Consider the following 20,300-nt stretch of genomic DNA (forward strand, 5'->3'; position numbering starts at 1 on the left):
GAGATTTTTTTAGGTCTGCTTTTTTTTTTTTTTTTTATTTTGATCTTTCTGGTTAGCTCTGCATATTCTCTATTCTTAGTAATTCGATAACAGACTCCACTTTTACAACAGATTCTGGACCTCGACAGCAATTTTCTACAGCTCCTTAAATTTGGGAAGCATTAGTTAGTTGAGCTATCTATCCTTCAACATGCAAATCATTCTTTCTCTAAGTAGGCGAGTGCAAGGAAAAGCTGATTCAATAAGGAGAGGAATTGCAAGAAGACAAAAGGGAATAGATAACAGAACTGTAGGAGAAGGGAATACAGGTGATCTTGTCCCTGGTTAAGTCACAGCTGTGTTAATTACTCAATACAGCCTCGCCCCTGATGAGTCACAGCTATATCCAATAAAGGTAAGTGTGACAAAAGTGAGTGGGTTAGCTGAAGGGATCATGGAGGATCATGAACATGAGGACGATGAAGAAGAAGGTTCCTGGGGAGAGAGAATAACTGCTGTGAGGTTAGTCTGGGTCTGCAGTTAGAGCCCGTCATTGGAACCTGCAGTCACAGTCTAGTTAGGTAAAAGCTGCATTCAGAGTCTGCAAACAAATATATGCGGTCATACTTTGGCAAGAAATAACCACCAGTAAGAGGCTGCAAGGGAAACCTCCATAGGAGCTTGCTGCAGCCAGGATTCAAGATGGCTAAGCTGTGAAGAAGAATAAACCAGGACCCTTTTCATGCTGTGATAAAAAAGAAGTCTGTGTCTCGGCTCATTTTTACCCTCTAACAAGGGGGCAACTACAACACAGAACAACAAAGAAGTAAAGTGGTCAGGAAATGACCAAACTGCATGGATGTAAGCATACTGCAAGATTAGATGGAACAAGTATTACCTTCCATCTCCTTCCAGTAAGATAAATGCTATGAGGTGGCTTTACTCAGACTCTTCAATTGCTATATACTGAAAAAAACAGGACATACCAGCCAGATTTTCTAAAATACAGTGTATAATGTGATACAGAAGTGATATCTTAATAAAAACCATCACATTACTGACTCTTGTCTCCCTACACAAGTAATCTTTACTGTTTCAATTTCTCTTGGATCAAGCTGAACCTAACATTAGTCTCTTAATGGTGCAGGTGAAGAGTCGCCCTATTTATGCCTTTCAAGCCTTGGCACTGCATCGGTGCATGACTAGTAAGTCAACCACCTTTTTTTAAAATTTTGACCAAAAAGTACAGTTAAACTGGTCCCTCTAGGGGCACAGATCTCACTTTTTCTGAGCCTTTAAGTCTCAGATTAATACAGGAAAACTATTCAAGTAATCATGTGGGACTCTTCTAGTTCTTCTGATGTCAGCTGCACTAGCCTGCTCCTCCTTCATCAACTGACTTGTTTGGATGTTGGGCTCTGCTACAGTCTGAATTCTGTACTAGCTAGAGGCATTACCTTCTACAGCCTTTTCCATGGTAACCCTGCCCACTGGTGGTTAACACACAATACTTCCAGTGAGGCCACAACCCCAGAGTGGGTTTCTGAGGAGATGAACCTTGGTCTAAGTTGTCTGAATTCTTGCCTGACTGTCCTTAAAATGGACAAATCCTCTCTTAAATCCAAAGTTTCCTAGGTAAAACAGAGGTAAGTTATATAGTATTTATCAGTGTATTATCACAAAATCCAGTTCTCCTACACTTTAAACTTCCTATTTCATTTTCTGCGACACACCTTTGGTGTAATGAAGAAGTACTGAGATGTCCTTTTTTTACAAGCAGTTTCCACAACCATTTCAAAAACCCTTCTCTCATTCATTGGATCCATTCCCTGAAAAGAAAAAAAAAAAGTCTGTTCTCTCCACTATGTCATAAGTATCTGCATATAAAAAGAGCAATACTGTGCTATTGATTCTCACCTGGTTTATTTCATCAACAACCCTGAAAGGACATCTGTTGAGTTCTTGCAGAGCCATCAGATATAACATAGTGGAAACAGTTTTCTCACCTCCACTGTGATGGTACGGAGACAACTCATGAAGCTCAGTGCTACTGTGGAATTTGACTCTGATGCGAATTCCATACTTCTCATACTCCTCCTGTGAAAGCCAGTACCTTTTAAACTCATTTTCTTTGTAAAGGACATTTATAAAATGTACATGGGTCTACCAACCACTCAAATTCAACTTAAAATCAATATATTAATTCTGGTTCATCTATATACATTAGTTATTTCATCTGTTTTTCTTAACTCCTGTCTACTTTAGCTACAGAATTTCCAATACCATTCCCTTTCCATGACAATGATTTGTTAATTCCTGTTAAGAAAATCCTCATACATAGTAAGAACATTAACAGGAAAATAAAAATCTTGGCTAGAAAAAGAAGAAAGCGATGCCCCTATAAATCCCATTCATCAGGAAAAAAAAAGCCTTAGGACACTATCAATTTGAACAGTGGTGTGTGTGTAGGTTGAGTACCAATCTGAACCTCTTCAAATGCAAGCAGCACAAAATCCATCAGACAGCCATTTCCTTTTCATACTTCAATGAGAAACCACACACAAGGATTTCAACCCTGGCTTTTCTTCAACAGGAAAGTGAAACTCGTGGGCAGCCTCAGCCAGTGATACATGGTATCAGGATAACAGACGTGTTTCAAAAGAAGGACCATGCAATGAAATGCATTCATGCTTAAGATGAAAAAGAAATCTTCAGAATACTCTCTGCTATTCCTGAAACTGTGTTCAGTGGCCACTGAGTTCACTTGGTTGGTCAGAGCACGATGCTAACAACACCAAAGCTGGGGGTTCAATTCCTGTATGGACCATTTTCTTAAGAGCTGGACTTGATGATCCTTATAAGTCCTTCCAACTTACCTGTGATTCTGTGAGTTGTTCTGATTACAACTTCATGTATAAATAAAACCTAGAATCTAAGGTTTCTAGGCCCACTGTAATTTCAGATGCATTGGCAAAGACTGAAACTAGGTTGGAAAAAGTGGACAACATACAGGCTAGCAAAACCAAATAAAAAAGATTAACATGAAACACAGCCATGATGGCATCAGTCAGACCTTGACAACTGCCACACTACTTCAAATGCCAGTTTGTGTAACTGACAGATGTTCCAAACCTGACAAAAATTATGCTCAGAACTCCTTTTGGTGAATCACAGAATCTGAGAGTTATGGCTAGCAGCACAAATTACCAAGGAAAGTCAGACTGTCACAGAGACTTCTGCTAGGATGTTAAGGAAGAACCAGTGAAGCGTTTCACACTGTATCACAGAATCACTTAGGCTGGAAAAGGCCTCTGAGATCAGAGCCCAGCCTATGACCATACACCAACCTGGCAAATAGACCATGGCACTAAGTGGTCTGTCCAGTCATCCCTTAAGCATCTCCATGGTGACTTCATCACCTCCCTCCTCAGCTCATCCCATGTTTAATCACCCTATCTGTAAGGAAGTTCCTCCTAATTCCAATTCCTCCTATTATCCAATGGTGACAGCAGGTAGTGCCACCAAGGACATCCACAGATCTCAAGATTCTTATAAGGCAGACTAACAGAGGCTTGAACCTCAGTGTCACAGAAAAATTTCTAAGCAATTCTATCGCAAGAGTCTCTCTCTTTGTATTTACACGTGAGGTAGAAGATTCTCCTGAAGAAAATGGTAAGGAATACAAACTTGAGAACAGATCATCCACCCTTCTACATTGTAGCCATTGATCCCTTGAGGAAAGAAGTTTTACTCACAGGAACACTACTGCTAGCTAATCTCTTAAAACTGTTTGTGACATCTTTGCTAGAGAAAAGCAAGACCTCCCAAAGAAGAGACTCAGAAAGGCACTCTGCACACCTTTTGCTTTTAAACTGCTTTACTGTTCCTTCTGTCTTGTCGCTCTCAACATACTTTTATTTAAAAGATAGTTTTTGTGTAATATAAATCTGTCGAGGTAATTATCAAAAGACCTGAGAAGTCTACGTTCTAATGTTCTACTGTTTCATATTACTGGTCTCCAGGTAAACATTTTTATGCAGTTCATTTAAAGTGCCTTACCAGTCACTCTTCTGCCCTGAGTAGTAACTGCCACTGCTATTATAAGAAAAGCTGCTTGAGTAAATTACAACAGCAAAAAAAGCCAGAAAAGAATTATTGCGGTAACTTTCACAACTGTGTAGTCTATGTGTTAACATATGAAAGTGTTGACATCATCATTTCAGTGATCAATTTAAAACAAAACACCAAATTTCCGTCTTCTGTTCATTACAGTGAATTATCTCCCCAAGTTAATGCTTTAAACTCTTCACTAGAGGTAAACCCTATCTATAAAGGTTACTGAGAAGGTAACAGGATGGACCAAATGACAACTGCCTTCAGAACAGACAAAATGCCCCCAGACTCCAGCAGAAACTACATGTAGAACCAAATCAATTTAACACCTAATAATAAAATATTTAGATGATAATAGAGGACAAAAATTAGCTGAAAATACGGAATTAAATCATAATCTTCATAAATCTGAGTAAAATTAAGTAAATACAATGTTTCTAACCAAGTTCTGTAAGTTGCAGGCCTATTCCAAAAGTCAGGAGGTGAAGTCCTAGTCATCAGGATGAAGACTCACTCGCCTTCAATCAGACTGGTACGTCAGCTCTAGTACACCAAAACTGTTAAGTAAAAGTCCAGTGTTCTCCAAAAAAATGTCCACAAGACAACTTGTTATTTTTCTCTAGCAATATACGGCCAATACATTATGCAAGAAAATATGAATGTTATACAAAAAATTAATCATACCTCATTTTCCATATGAAGATCAACTTCACCAACACACTGCATAGAACTAAAGAACCTACTGAACTTTCCATTAATTTGTTCAATCATTGCTTTCAAGAGGTTTAACCACTTTTCTTTGACCTAGAAGTAGACATACCCACATAAAATCAATTTAAGAACTGAATTTTCCCTTGGGGATAGCATTTACATTGAAATAACATCATAATTAGGGAAATTAACATTTCACTTTAGACTCAAAACAATCTGAAATGTTACCCTTTGTTTCTATGTACATACATTCCTACAATGATGTAGAATTGAAATGATACAGAAGTGATAACTTGAGCTATTACCTGTGAAATGTTTTGCTTGTAGTTATTCAACTCATTTTTCTTTTCCTCTAGATATTCTGTCAACTGCTGTATTTCCTGCGTTTGCTTATTGTATTCTTCAACAACCTACCAGAATAAAAAACAAGCAGTCAGCAAAATATTTGCTAATTTTAATCCTGACTGTAAAAATACCACACTGCACTGATACTATTCAAACACAATAACACAGACTACTGCACTGCACACTAAACAAGACAGATTTTTAATTTGAAAGCAAGGAAAATGTAAAGCTTTGTTTCTCTCAGATTATTGTAACTTATTTTTTTAAAGGCATCTTTTTTAAAGAACCTACTTGAAATCTTAGATGCAGAATCTAGCATTTACAGCACATTGTTCCTACTGTCTAGCTTATTATACCAAGAGATCCAGCACAGAGTGGGAAACAAGTACCATGTGGATAGAGGGGGAGGGAAAGCAGTGAACATACTGAAGCACTGAGGCCTGTGAAACAGGAAGCCCTGGTTTTCTCTTCATTCAGAAAAGCATCAATTTCCTCCAATGTGTTTGGAAGAGTCTGAAAAGCCTACAAGACAAAGGACTGCACAGGTTACAAAGCAACACTAATGAAGGACTCCAATTTTCTTAAAAAAAATAAATAAACTGAATAAACCATATGTTACTTTGTTAATCAGGGTGTCACATACTCAAAATTTAACATAGCAAGATTCCCTCACTAACTATGCTGGACAGAGAAAGAAGGTTGAAAGCGCTGTTACATAATTACCATACATAATTAGTTGCTCCTTAGTTGCCTATCTTGTGCAGGCACAGATACTCAGAGATTTGGTATAAGACAACCACTATGCTAGATAAGCCATGCAGATGAGTACTTCTAAGAGGCTGGGTTCAGACCTCAGTTCTTTTGTGCTGCTCATTAGAGCAGGAAGGTAGAAAATTATGGCCTCTATTTATTTCTGTGAACAGGACACAGTGGATTTCAACTGAAATTACAGATCTAATTTTCTCTCCCCTGTACACAAAACAAAATGGTAGTCAAAGGGTATCTCAGCACTATTTTAAAGGAAGTTTAAAAAGCTAATTACAGTAACAAGTACATGTGATCCTTTACTGGGAGCTTTTTAATAAAAAATATACAATATTCTTTGCAGGAGAAGTTAGAAATATATGAGATATGTGACAATTTCTTTTTGTACACACAATTTGAAATTCTTCCGGAAAATCTTGATCCGGACGCAATCTGCAGACGTATCGAGCTTGTTTCATCAATTCAATGCACTTTTCATAAAGAAGTTGCTTCCTATTATCCAGTTCATGAAAACGTTGCTGTTAGAAATATTAAAAGATATTTTAAAAAATCACCATCATCTTTTCTTATTATGAATTTCCTGAGGCAACACTAGCACACTAGTAACAAACCACATCTGAAGCAGAAAAAGGAGGTGAAACCAGACTATTAAAATACAAAAAAAAAAAAAATTTTGCTTCAACTAACAGAACTCATTATGCCTCTCTGCTCATCAAGTCAACAGAAGTCAAGGTAAACTGATCAAAAACAAGTTATTCAGAAACAGCTAAATTTATTTTCTCTTAGCTTAACAAGTATGCATGTAGATTCAAGAGTTATCTTCCCAAGTTTTACTGTTGTGTACTTCAGCTAAATATAGGAACCCTCCAGTGGTGAAAAAATTCAGTTTTCATTTGGAAATCATACCGTTAGAGAAATGCTTGTTCCACAGTTTTAAAATATAGGACACAGACATTGATAAGTCACATTGATAGTCACTCTCATTACTTTCTGGAACTGCAACTTACCTTTATTTACTAAATACAACAGAAGTGGTAGTAATGGGTATGATCACTAGTGATTATCTCACACAAGAGTTAGGGCTGCTGTTCTCAGTAGGCATAAACTCAAAACAACTTGTTCTTCCCTCTCTCTCCACCAAGTACTACAAAACATATCTGTGCATTACCAATAGGCATCTCACAATCTCCACAAACACACTGGCTATCTGTATATGCCCTGTAATAGTGTTTTGGATCCCACAAATTTAAAAGTCAACTAGCTTCATCTGAAATATTTTGACATGATAATGAAGGCAAAAGATCCCGTGAGAGGCACCCATACTTTTTTAATACAAGAAGCATAAATTTTACGTGTCTGATCATTTACAGAGCTCAAATCAATTCTGAATCACCTGAAACGGGGAATCTCATTTCTCAATTGTATATAAGGGGCCCACTTGAAGGGAGCTCAGCAGAGCTGCATGAAACAAGATTTCAAGCTGATCTGTAGGCACTTAAAATCTGAAACAGATTCAATACTGAATATGCTTGTCCAAGCTAAGGGAAGTAAAATTCTTCAGTGAAGAGGAAAATACATATTTGGCAGGAGAAACTTCAGTATGCAACAGAAAAACTAGAGAGCAATAGGTATTTTACGTTACTATAAAGCATGTACTAGAATAAATGCACTGACAGTTCAAGAAGCTAAGTTTCAATATTCACTCATCTGTGCCAGTTTACTGTCAATGCCAACATACAAAATAAAATTTAGAAAATATAAATAAAAATACACAAGTTTTGATTCCTGATTTCTTCTATATATTAGAAAGTATGTGGCAATCTTAAGGGTCTTGCTGGTTTCCAGAGGGGGCCTCAATGGGACTCCACTTGACTTATACACACCTTTTACTAGGAAGGAAACAATTTTTAATAATTATCAGAATGTTACAAATCAAAAGTCCTGTCTACTGATCTGACCAGACGTCTATGTACCAACCCAAGCTACTCCTTAAATGATGAAGATGTGTGCAGACATCTAGAAACATTAAATGAATTTCCCAGTGACAATATACATTACTGACATGAGACTCATGGCTTTCTAATCATTCTTACTCCTTACTGAGCACCAACAATTAAATGATTTTCACTGAACTTTGATAAATTGAGCAAAAGATGCATCATGTGTAAGAACTTACGCAACAGTGGTTTTCTAAGTAACATGCTGGACTTGTCTCTGTGTTCAAGTTACTTTCTACTCCCCTTAAAAAGTCCTCCTCCAATTCTCCTGCAAGTGATGGTAACTATAACTCGAGTGATTTTCTAACTACATGCTAAGACCATTCTTTTTGGAAGCACCCATCTATGCAAAATAACTATTTCCTACCTTTCCAGCTGCTTTTCAATTTTTACTTTTACCTTTATGATCAAATTGAATTACTAGGTTCTAGTTGGCTGAACTCTTGCAAGACAAAGAAACATCCCCAACTTACCACCCTTTATTTTGACAGTTTATTCCCCAGTGCATTCAAAGATCGTACTACTACACAAATACAAAAATTTGTATTGCTTTGCAACAATCCACAAGCATCCTCTGCTCTTAGAAATGTGTACTTGCTGTGCAACTAACTCCTCAGACTTTTTACCTGAAGAGAGCATAGCTTCCTAATACAATCTACCAAGAGAAGGACCATTCAGTCTCCTTTCTGTCCTCCAAGGCAGACATTTAATGACAGTATGAAAAAATGAGCAATGAAAGAAAGGTAAAATAGCTGCTACCCTTTCTGGTTCATCTTGAGCTTGTATATCCCATGTGGCTTGGAGCTCCTTGTTTACGGACAGACTCAGAAGAAAGTAATCCTTCAAGTAACAGCTGGCCTTTTTACACACTTTTTATAACAATAAAAAGATCCAGCATAAAGGACTGAGTGGCACATTTTCACAGCAGCTTACCTGTCTTAACTGAGGATGACAAAGCTACTATCCTGCTTTAAATGAAGAGACTGAAGTCAAACTACCGAAATCAAGGCAGTACTAACACCCACTTCTAAACAAAGACACAGAAGCATCCTTCTCAACATCATAAAGACTTCCCAGTGAGATGTTTTCATAGTAGATACCCCAGTATTCATAAATTTTGTTACCTGTGCAGCTCTTAGCTGTACAGTTCCTGTTTTGTACTCTGTTTGTAGTCTGTTCTTCTCAGCAGTCACTCTGGTCATCTGAAGAGCCAAAGCTACTTTGATGATGTTCAGTGGTATGATCTTCTACACACAGGAAAAGAGAGCAGGGCTTTTTTCACCAGACCCAAAACTTATATAATCACTGCTTTAGAAAATACCCATCCTTTTAGTCATAACATACTCTCACACTGTGTTCAGCTCATCAATACTGCTGTCAAATTCAATGGAAAGTGGTGACCCAAGCTCTTCAAGCTGTATAGTCCTCATGTACTTTTAAGTGTGTATCTAGATATAATTTCTATAACTTCAACCAAATAAATATAAATACACATGCAGATACATACACACACACACTTTCAACCCACGATTTTACATCAACCCTCCCTCCTCCTATTCTCTTTCCCTTCACTATATACCAACATGTTGGTGGACGTTGTAGGTCACACATAGAGATGGCAAAAGGTCAAAAAATAAACACAAAAGACATATGCATCTTGTAGGACCAATGCAGCTGACTGACAAAATGTACAGCAACTCTTATATCTGATGTCATAACTGGAACAGCACATGACAACTAAACAAGGCTGTGTTTTGTAAGTTACATAACAGACTTTAGTGATCACTAGAACCTGTTTTGACAACATCAACATTAAAATGTTTGGGTTTTTTTCAAACTAGACACCCTCAGGAACAGTCCAGAGGCTTCAAAACCATCAAAGATTGTTTACTGTCTAAAGGGTACCTACAATTACGGGCCATCGAAAGCAACTGTTTACCATGTTTTTTATGATCAGCATATAAAAACAAATTAATCCTCTCCCTTAATGAAAGGGAAGATAAGGTTTCAACAGTAGAAACCTAGGGGACCTAAGATAAAATTCTGAGAGTGCTAGCATCTAACCACAGTGCTGAGCCAAGGTCTGAGATCTTCACTATTTGTCATTTCATCGCAAAGTTTCTACACTATGAAGTTGGGCACAGGAAAAAGTTTACTTGTCTCCAATTCTCTTAAGCAATTTTAAAATAATTATCACAAATACAAACTAAAAAAGAAATTAAAAGGAGATGAAAAATGGAAAAAGTTAAGATTTTTCAACAATGAAGAAAGCTAGCTTGTAAACACTGACAGTAACAAATGTTGCATGCCTCCTACTCAAATTACAAGAATTGGACTTTTCATAAAAGTGGAACACATACCAAGTTAAAAATACATACCTTCATGAGATGCGTCAATTCAGTAACAAGTTCTGCTTTCTGTTTATTTATTTCTTTGATCTTTAAATTTGCCAGCTGAAATTCCTTCTCTAGGTCAATAGCATCTTGTTCCAGCTGTCTTAAACTATGGAAGGAATCAATATTTGATTAAACGTGATTAAAAATAAATTGTACTAAAAATACAAAAATTCTTAAACTTGATCACAAACCAACAGTTAGCAAGAAAAGGAATTTGTAATACTAAACACTCCAAACACATTGGAGGCAGTCCCAGCCTATGCACTTTAAACCAAAGAAATACAACAGATAAAAAAGTAACAGATAAAGAAACTCTGCTTTTGGCTATTAACAACATCATTCAGCAAGCATAGTCCTTTACTTCTGTAAATTTCAAATTAGAGAAAAGAAAAAAAATTCAGCGTAAGGAATGATAGTTTTCTTCTTCTGGTAGTTCTTTGCAACAACACAACACAGGCAAGTTCAGAACGTTACTTAATTCTTGTTACATATTCTAGCCAAAAAAATAATTGTATCCTCATCTTAATGCAGAAAAACAGATTTTTCTCTTGTTTTAGACCTTCAAAATGTGGAAGAGGAACCATGACATTTAGTGAGCTGCAAAGCATTTGGAGCTGCAAATCATTCCAAAACTGCTAAACAGGCCAAAAGGATGATACAGGAAACTACAAACTGGTCATTCTCACTTCCATCCCTGGGAAAACTGTAAAGCAAGTCCCTTCAGGAAGCAATTCTAGGGGCAAAATGGAGAAGGTGATCATGGGAGACTCAACAAGCATTTACAAAGGGCATGCCGTACCTCATGAACCCAACTATAAAACAATGAGGTGATAGGAGATCAAGTGGTTGCCACTTATGTCAATTTTAGCTTTCTGTTAGAGTACCTGATAAAAGTTTACCTGCATACATATAAAAGAGAGACTACAGCATCTGGCGGAAGCCCAAGTAATACCCTGAATCTTGGCTACATCCAGGCCCACTACAGGAGCCATCAATCCATGAAATGCCCATCTACAGAAGCCCAGAGGAGCACAGGGCCATGAGAGCAGATATGAACGCAAATTCAGGACTCAGAGAAAGGAACACCCTCTCCCAGAAAGCCTCAGCACCACTGTCCACGTGTGAAACCCAACAGCATAGTCAATACCAAGGCACCCTTTGCACTGAGGGCAGCTGCTTTCTCGCACTACAACTGAATCACAGAATCAGTTAGGTTGGAAAAGACCTTAAAACCACTGAGTCCAACCACTAACCTAACAGTGCCAGACCCCTCACTAAACTATGTCCCTAAGAGCCACATCTACATGTCATGTTACAAGCCAAAAAAGTAACTGGAATAAAACAGAAAGGCTCTCTTCCAGGCAATGATACAGCTCCCATGTAATTTCAGGCTCTGAAATGCAAAAGTAGTATCTGAAAATACTATTGTCAAGTAAGTCTACAGGGGTACCACACTGGTCTTCAAGGACATGAGTGAACACAGGCCTGTCTGTGACTCCGTGTGGAAGACTGAACATAACTTAAAGGATGGCACAACCTTTGGTGACAGCTCTCCTGGCAAAGGGAGAGTCACACCACCTTTCCACCTTCCTTCCTCTGCAACAAACTAGCTATTCTCCACTGACTGCTGTTTACCTGAAAACCCTGTGGTTTTGTGGCTCTTTCACATTTTAGAGGGGGCATTTTTGTCTGCATTAGCATTAGTGTGAATGCACCAAACATGCCACAGTACCTGTGGGATGCTTTGTGTGACCTGAATTTCTCAGTGCCGCTCAGCAGCCTCACTGCTGGGCAAGTCCTGTGAAGGTTCACCAGGGTTACCAATTGCTCACTGTAGCTCATGAACATAAGGATAATCTTTTTGAAGCAGCAGACTGTACAAATTACATTGATGAGACCAAACAGTGTTCCTACTTATGATACAGAAGATACCTAAATAAAAAGGTAATTATGTAACATAACAAGTGGTCTTATTTCTGACAATTTTGCTATTATCCCAGTGGAGACTGCCCTGAATCTCTGCTCTTAAAGACCATGACCTCCAGCTTCACTAGTCATCAATTCAGTGTCAAATTGTCTGTAGTGAGTAACACTGGTGTCCCTGACTGAACAAAATTCTTTAACCTCTGCCATCAAAAAGCCACCATTAGCTGTCATTACTGAGACTCCTCCCAAGCTGCTCAGCTGCCAGCCCAGTCCTTTGCACCCTGTGGAACAGCAAAGTCCTGGACATTGTGTTATAGAATAGACATTATGGGATGCAGCAGAAAAGCAAAGTACTCATACAATTACATATTTGAGGGTGCAAACATATGTGAGGAAAGGGAGGAATTAGATAACTTAGAGAATATCATGTATAGGAAAACACCTCCGTTACGAGGAATATGAGGATAAGGGGGACACTTAGATGTAAAAAGTAAATAGGTTGCTACCCTTGTCCCGCCATGCCCAATTGGCACATTCTCAATTCCATTCCTCCCTCTTTTCTTGGCCAAGGAACTCCACTCAACACTCGTGTGTTTGGAAGTCTAAGTGCAAGCAATCATAGTCAAATCACGGGGGGGGTGGGGGGGAGGGGGGCAGGCGCTTGTCTGTGGTGGCTGCACCTGGCTGAAGAGACTAGAGTGAGTGTACCTAAGTAACAGCCACTACTGCAGTGGGAAGATGCAATTGTCCATGGTGCCAGCACCATGGTACAAGTGTGCAAGACAGTGTTTGATCCCTAATAAAGACCAAGGCACACTAGACAGCAAGTGGCCTGGGAGCCAAGACAGACTGCTACCCTGTGTGTGTTTATGGGCAAGATGATAGGAGTACTGGCTATGAGGTGCAGACTGGGCAAGACATGGCTACCTCTGAACATATGTATTACCTATGTATCTCTGAGACAAAGACCACAGAACGAACTACTGGGAAATTAGGGAGTCACAGCCAGCTCAGCATGCAGGCACACATGGGTGAGGGAGGCAGTCTGTACAGGCCAACAGAAGCAGGGCCACAGCCTCAGGGGTTTGCATTTCCAATGCAAAGATGCCAGCAATTCAGGAGATTCAAGTCCCGGGGTAGCTACTGTGCAGATTCAGAGCGTCTGGAACCAGCTGCCAGTGGGATCCACACTGCCCACAGGTATGCACAGACAACCCACCAGGGTAATCCCATCCTGCTCAGACACAGTACAAACATGAGGCAACCACTGGGGCTGCATTTGTCCAGTTGCTCTGTGTGTCTACTGTGCAATGTGTAACTACCTAAACATAGGCTGTTTAGATGTGTTTTCTGTGTGTCTGGTGGGAAGTCAGCCATAACTTCACTACTGGATACATGTGGGAGCATTAACCTGCATCACCTTCACGTTCCTCTGCTGGATCCAGACTCATTCCTCATATTTTTTTTCTGTGTTGTGTCCCACACTACTCATGCATTCAAACTTGAAGACCACAGTCTGGATTAATTGAAGACTAAATAGGTAAGAAAATGTGGTTCTATGGTTACTCTTGTTTTGCAGTCCTTGCCCAGAAGTCAGCACCAAGGATTATGTTTTGGATCCTGTCCTACTTAACACTCCTGCCAGTGACATGGAAAAGCAGAGAGAGGGCCCTGTTGTCAGGTTTTTAGACAATGAACTGGCAGGGAGCAATAGGCCTGCAGTTCAGATGGGTCTGCTGAAGCCGGGGAAGCGGCTGACAGAAGGTTCATGAGATTCAGCACAGACACATGCAGAGTCCTGTCCTGGGAAGACAGTGGGTCTGGCAGTGATACAAGCCCAGGACAGACTGGCTGCAGCAAAGCTCTGCAGGGAAGGACTTGAGGTATTAGTGGACAGTGAGCTGCGCATAAGCAAGCAGTGGACCCTGGCAGCAAACACAGTCCTTGGCTGCATGAATTGAAGCACAGTCAGGATTAGTGACTTTTCCTCTCTGTTCAGCACTGCACAAAGTTTGGACCACTGTGCCAAACCTCAACAACTTGGTAAAAACTTAGCAATCAAGATGGTCAGGGGCTATAGCACACACTCTACAGCCCAAGATAAGGGTTTTTCGTTTGTTCCCCATAGACAAGAGACTAATAACAACAGCCCTGTATCATTTCACCATGGAAACCACTGACAGGAGGGAACAAAGTTCTCTTGTGAGGAGCACAGTAGAAAAATCGGTAGACAGTGCTCCTAAGCTGAAACAAGAAAGTTCCAGCCAGGATGTTAGTGTGATCTACACTGCCTTCTGGGAGTGTATGCTTAAAAGAAAACCTGTTGAACCATGCCCAGATTCTTCCTTATGACAAAGGGTAACAGAAAAAATAATTGCAGAGGCCCAGAGAAATAAAAGATATGTACTGAATAGTATGACGGACAATTGGGGACTTACTCAGTCCCTGACATGCTTAGTACCATTTATGCACCTTATGGTATTATCTATATATGTGCTACAAAGTCAGAACAATAACCTAATATTTGAGTAAATACATGCAGTGATATTTAACTGGAATCCTATTATTTTGTTACAGAAAATCATCTGGAACACTGGTACATATTGTTTCAGATACTGTAGTAATATCTAAACACGTTCCTTGTCTTGATTATCACCTGTATCTGATGCTCAACTACCGGTTACTTTTTAAGGGTAAAAGCACACTGCGGTAAGAGAAATCAAAAATATCTTTTTACAGTGATAACATAGATATCATACATATTTTCATAGATAATATAGCTTGTTTCCTACCTATCATACTTCACACCAATTTTTGATTCCAACTGCCTCCTTCGGTTTCCTCTCTCTAAAAGCTCCTTCTTTTCTTGCCTGAGCTTATTGTCCTTTTGTTCCAGAAGTTTCTGTCTGTCGAACAGTGCAGTCAAACGTGCATCCACTGACTTTAACGTATTACTGATGTCCTGAAATAAAAGCACATGCACCACTAGCATTCATACTGCACACCACACTAACATATGCAAGTAGGCTCTGCTTAAGGCAGGATAAAACGGGTGGTAGTAGACAACATACATGGTTACAGAAATACATTTTACCTGTCGCTGGTTTTCCAACTGTCCTCTTTCATCCATATCCACTGAACTAGTGAGATACTGTGCTTCCCTCAAGCAGGTGTTACTAGAGAGGTTTTGTTTTGTGTAAGAAGATACTTTAATAATGTATCTTTCTTCTGCTGTATACATTTGCCTTAGATTGGTTTCCTGTATTACCTAAGAAATACAGAAAAATATTAATCTGACAAACCATTACTTAAGGCAATACCTTTCAGAACAAAGAATAAATGTGACTGATAAACACAGTAAAAATACTCCAGCTTATGCCAGACCTACTTATTAACAACCTTTGCAAAAAGATGGTAAGTTTAATGCAGCATTATACTTTAAATTCAGACTGGTCAGGAAAGAACTGTTGAGTTACTGCTGGAGTATATTACCATAACTAATTAAACAGGACTGATTGTTAAAATATTATAGACACCAACAAAAAACTGGTAGCATTTGTACTGCATAGTGAACGTGGATTGCATTTGCTTCAGATATGTAACATGTATCCTCTGTAACAGACACAGAGTACTCAAGAATTAATAGATGAAATCACAAAGTGAGCTGTAATGTATTAGTCAAGCAAATGTATATGCAGGAAAAAAGAAGCTGCTGGTTTTAAATGATTCATGTCAAAAAGGATACTATAAATAACCGAGCATTTACCATAACTCAAGATACATAAAGAGAAAAAATGTCCAGTAAACCAGAAACAGCAAAAAGCCTCCATAGGTGATGCCTTTCAATAAATACCTACTTTATCCTCTAGCTCTGTCCAGTCTCTGTTTCATGTCAGCCTTCCCACAGCATCATAGGGTAAGGAACATTTGACTAAAAATGTTATGTTTATATATGCTGCATCAGCTATATTCTGTCATCCAGGTTTAGTGAATAATTAGCTTGATCAAATGTTTTAAAATGTCTTGTGGGAACAGTTCATTATGGGCTAACATACAGGTTAAATAAAAGGATAAATGAAATTGTTAAAGCAATTTTTTGTGTTTTCTACCTTTATTCACCAAATAATTTCCGAAATAAGACTCCACACCAGAGGTGTGTTTGTGCTTCTTCATATACCTTACCCTTTCAATCATGTCTCTGGTCTTCTCTGTTCCAACAGGAACATCATGAACACGGTACTGGTAACAAAGGTAACTCATCACAGGAAGAGGAGCATCAAATAACTCTCGTAAATACGAAAAAAATCCGAATCGGCTGAAGAAGAGATAAAAAAAGCAAGCATCACAAATCAAATTCAGCAAGTAGGCAAGCTGAATTTACTAAAGGGTCAGAAAGAAGTCCCATTAACCCAGAACTGAACTGGTGATAATTTGATTTGCATAAAAAATTCTAATATATAGCAACAAAACAAACCTACTGCATTTAAAACCATTTCCCTGATACAATCTGATACATACTGTAATTCTTCAATAGGTCTTGAAGGTAAATTTTCAGCACATGATTCAGCAGGTGCACATACAGCATTCACTCTTAGTTTCTGATGATCACGCACCTATATTTAGATTTTATTAGATTATTAGGCAAAGACCAGAAAAATTCATCACATGCAAGCAAAATACTAATTATTGATTCACAGAGTCAGAATTATTTTTAACTGATGACCTCTGGAAGAACTCACAAATTCACTCTGGCTCAGAAATAACCAACTTCTCTAAAAGCAAACTCTATTAACGTCTCTGAAAACACTATGTGCTAGACAAAATAAAAGCAATAAAAAGAAATCCAGACCAGGTGCTGAGCCTAAAGAGCTAATTATATAAAGAAAGATCAGTTGAGCTGGTTAAAGCAGGCTTTAACTGAGTTGCACAATCACACAAGCAAGATAAGCCCCCAGAACCTGAGATACCACCACTGCTGCTCAGGTATAAAAAAGTGATTAGCTTCCATGAAGAGCAGATGAGCCTTCAAAAATTGCAGGACAATTTGTCACTAAATACACTGTTGTGTTGACTGTGGTTGGGAAATGTTGTGACAGCTTAATACCCTATCTTCTGGTTTTTTTTTCTCCTCCTGCATCATCTGCCTAACTTTCGAAGGGAATAATCATCTCACTGATTCAGGAGACAGCAGTATTATGAAAATATAAGGTTGATTTGCTGCTTGGACCACTGCATGTCACAGAAGATGCTTCCTGCCTCTTTGGTCAAAGGGCAATAGAAAATTTTGGTAATAAATTTGTAGATCTCCACTTTAACCATTTTCTTGTACACAGTATTTTCTACTTAGGTGACTATTGCCTTTCCAAGGAAGACAATCTAAAAAACCACATTTTCTTAATATTCCTGCATCCCTCCAGTTAGTCTAAGCTTTAGGAAAACCTTAATTCTAAAGAAAACCTCTGAATACTTTGCATTATCTATTTGTTATGGTATAGATATCTATCGTTGTCATACAGATTTACTTGGCAGATTCCCATGTTCAGGACTCCTACTTCAGGACTTAATAAAGTTTTAAAATTGGTGCCAACTTGCCTCCACCAGAAATGTTTCCATATCTTCTTGACACTCAAAAACGAAAGCCCTCATGTCATTGGCCGAAATGTGATTTTCAATGTATTTTGCATGTCTACTGTCTTTCACATTGATCTAATAAAGAAAGGTAATGAGCAAGTGATTTAATACAATTCAACATATCACCCCCAAAAAACATTTTAAATCGTCAAGATGATATCCACACCTACATTTAATGAAAACAAGAATTATGTCTTTAAAAATGTATTTCCTGCCCTTTTTGCAACCAGTTCTCTTGGGAGGAAACCTATGGTAAGTCACAGATCACTGTGCTTTATTTTTAGTCATCCATATCCTTTTTCAGCACTCCCGAAGTTACCACCATCTCTCACCATACCACCTTCTCTCTCTTCTGCTCCATCCTGATCTTACAATTGCAACCACCTCCATCTTGTGTCTAATAGCTCTGCGCCAGCACTAGTAGTAAGGGTTTTTCTTTTAGCAACAGAAAACATCACACTCCTCAAGCTGAGGTGTCTTTGAATTCCTAAGAAAAACCCCCATGTACTTAAAATGAAGCATTCCAAATCTGAATGAAACGTTGATGTTCATGTTTTCCAGTTAACTTTCACTAGTAATTAAACATTATGTCACTATACATTACACACAAAGGCAAAATTACACAGAACTACACAATTTATTAAACTTAAATTGGCCAAAGGTTAACAGCAATTTGAAAGCTGAAATTTTTAAGTACACAGGACTAATTTACATGATACCAAAGTATCATGTAATTTTCTCCATAGTGGCTAGTGTGGGGATGTATTTTGGATTTCTGCTGAACAGAGGGTTGATAATACCAAGATGATTGTTATTTCTGAGCAGAGGTTACACAGAGTCAAGGCCTTTTCTACTCTTGGTGCTGCCACAGTGGTAAGGTATGGGTGCATGGGAGACTGGGAGAAAACAGAGCCAGAACAGGTGAGACAAACAGACCAAAGAAATCCAAAGAGACACCCCAGATCATTACGCTCAGCATATAACGTGAGGGGAAGGAAAAGGAAGGGGGTAGATTTGGAGTGATGGCCTCCCAAATGTCATAGTTTAGGAACGGTATTCTTCAACTTAGAAGGCCCACTAAAACCATGCCACTCCTCAGTCCTGAGGTCCCCTCCTTGCTTCCTGTTCCAGCAGGATGGAGATAAGAACTAGAGGCAAATAAGGTGAAAACCATGGGTTGACATAAGAATAATTTACTGGAAACAGCAATAAGATGAGAAAGCAACAGTAACCGCAGAAATTCTAATAATAGAAGGTGTAAGACTAACAATTTACACTGAAAGGCCCCAACAAATACTCCTCCCCACCACGACTTCTCCCAATCTGAAAGGGATGCCATTCTCAAAAGCAAAAGCCCCCTTTCTTCCACTCCTAGCAAGGAGGTGAGGTGATATTGAACAAATTGGGGTCTGGCTACACCCCTTCACATCCTCTCAAGCATTACAAAAGTTTAACCCTGTCCTTGGCCAAAACCAGGACACCAAGTCACTGTTGCACGTGATGGGGCCCTGCTCTCCTGGAGATGGCTGAACACCTGTCCGCCCTTGGGAAACAGTGACTTAATTCCTTGTTTTGTTTTCCTCATGTGCATGGCTTTTGCTTTCCCTATTAAATTTGCTTTATCTCACCCCATGAGTTTTACTCTCCTGATTCTCTACCCAATTCTGTAATGGGGCAGTGGGTGAGCAGCTGCCTGGGGCTTGACTGATGGCTGGGGTTACACCTCAACACAGAAAACAAATCTACACATCAACTGATGCTACAAAGGTTAATCAGGCCTTAACTAAAGATATCCTTATTGAAGCATTATAAAATTATCTTGATGTGGTCTTTCAGGTGGAATTCAAAGCTCTGGTAATAACAAGAAATACTTGGGATTCTATTTAAAACAAAAGTAATTTTGAGCAGTCCTAGTTCACGTACAAAGTGTAAGAATTAGTACATAAATATTCTAATATATTAATTTAAACTGTAGCAATACTTTATTAAGTACGTTTGAAATTCTGAAAAGAAGTGCAACTGGAGATCTTCATCCTCTTCAAATTACATGGAGCATATATTGCAAGAGGACAAATGCACCAAAAGAAGTAATCATCTCTTTGAAAATTTAATCCTGCTGTTCCTAGATAGCTATCAAAGCAAAACAAAACACAATGCAAAACTGGCAATAGATTTCTGTGTCTCTAGATGGCCGGGTAGAGCAAACCAAAAAAACCTACTCGAAGATCACAGAGAGAAGTAACCACAGCTGAGCAGGTTGTGCTGCAAAGGGAGATACTCAATTGGCAACTACCACTACTATTTTAAGCAGCAACTAAGAACTACTTAAGTCTTAAGCAGTAAGATAATAACTGGTTGCATCTTAGAGGAAACCTGCAACAGGCTTCTTCTTATGGAGTAAAGGAGCCATCCCATCTTACTCAATTACTACATTGTC

The 20,300-nt window shown here is 38.8% G+C and overlaps 1 protein-coding gene across 2 annotated transcripts in view; it reads right to left on the minus strand.

Annotated features, from left to right (window-relative positions):
- SMC5 (structural maintenance of chromosomes 5) overlaps positions 1-20,300 on the minus strand; it is a 42,808-nt gene that overhangs the window by 3,297 nt on the left and 19,211 nt on the right. Inside the window, exons 11-23 of one of the 2 annotated variants that reach the window (XM_066181329.1) lie at positions 17,825-17,938; positions 16,751-16,845; positions 16,415-16,547; positions 15,327-15,500; positions 15,025-15,194; positions 10,289-10,412; positions 9,035-9,157; positions 6,306-6,431; positions 5,575-5,670; positions 5,109-5,213; positions 4,777-4,896; positions 1,897-2,076; positions 1,713-1,808 (exon numbers count right to left, since the gene is read on the minus strand). In XM_066181329.1, coding sequence (XP_066037426.1) covers positions 1,713-1,808; positions 1,897-2,076; positions 4,777-4,896; positions 5,109-5,213; positions 5,575-5,670; positions 6,306-6,431; positions 9,035-9,157; positions 10,289-10,412; positions 15,025-15,194; positions 15,327-15,500; positions 16,415-16,547; positions 16,751-16,845; positions 17,825-17,938 — 1,656 coding nt within the window. Of the gene's footprint in view, positions 1-1,712; positions 1,809-1,896; positions 2,077-4,776; positions 4,897-5,108; positions 5,214-5,574; positions 5,671-6,305; positions 6,432-9,034; positions 9,158-10,288; positions 10,413-15,024; positions 15,195-15,326; positions 15,501-16,414; positions 16,548-16,750; positions 16,846-17,824; positions 17,939-20,300 lie in introns of those variants that run through there. The other variant, XM_066181331.1, reaches the window with a different exon arrangement.

The sequence above is a fragment of the Chamaea fasciata genome, unplaced genomic scaffold, assembly GCF_029207755.1.
Source record: "Chamaea fasciata isolate MVZ Bird 193981 ecotype frontalis unplaced genomic scaffold, bChaFas1.0.hap1 SCAF_4, whole genome shotgun sequence".
Taxonomy (NCBI): Eukaryota; Metazoa; Chordata; class Aves; order Passeriformes; family Sylviidae; genus Chamaea; species Chamaea fasciata.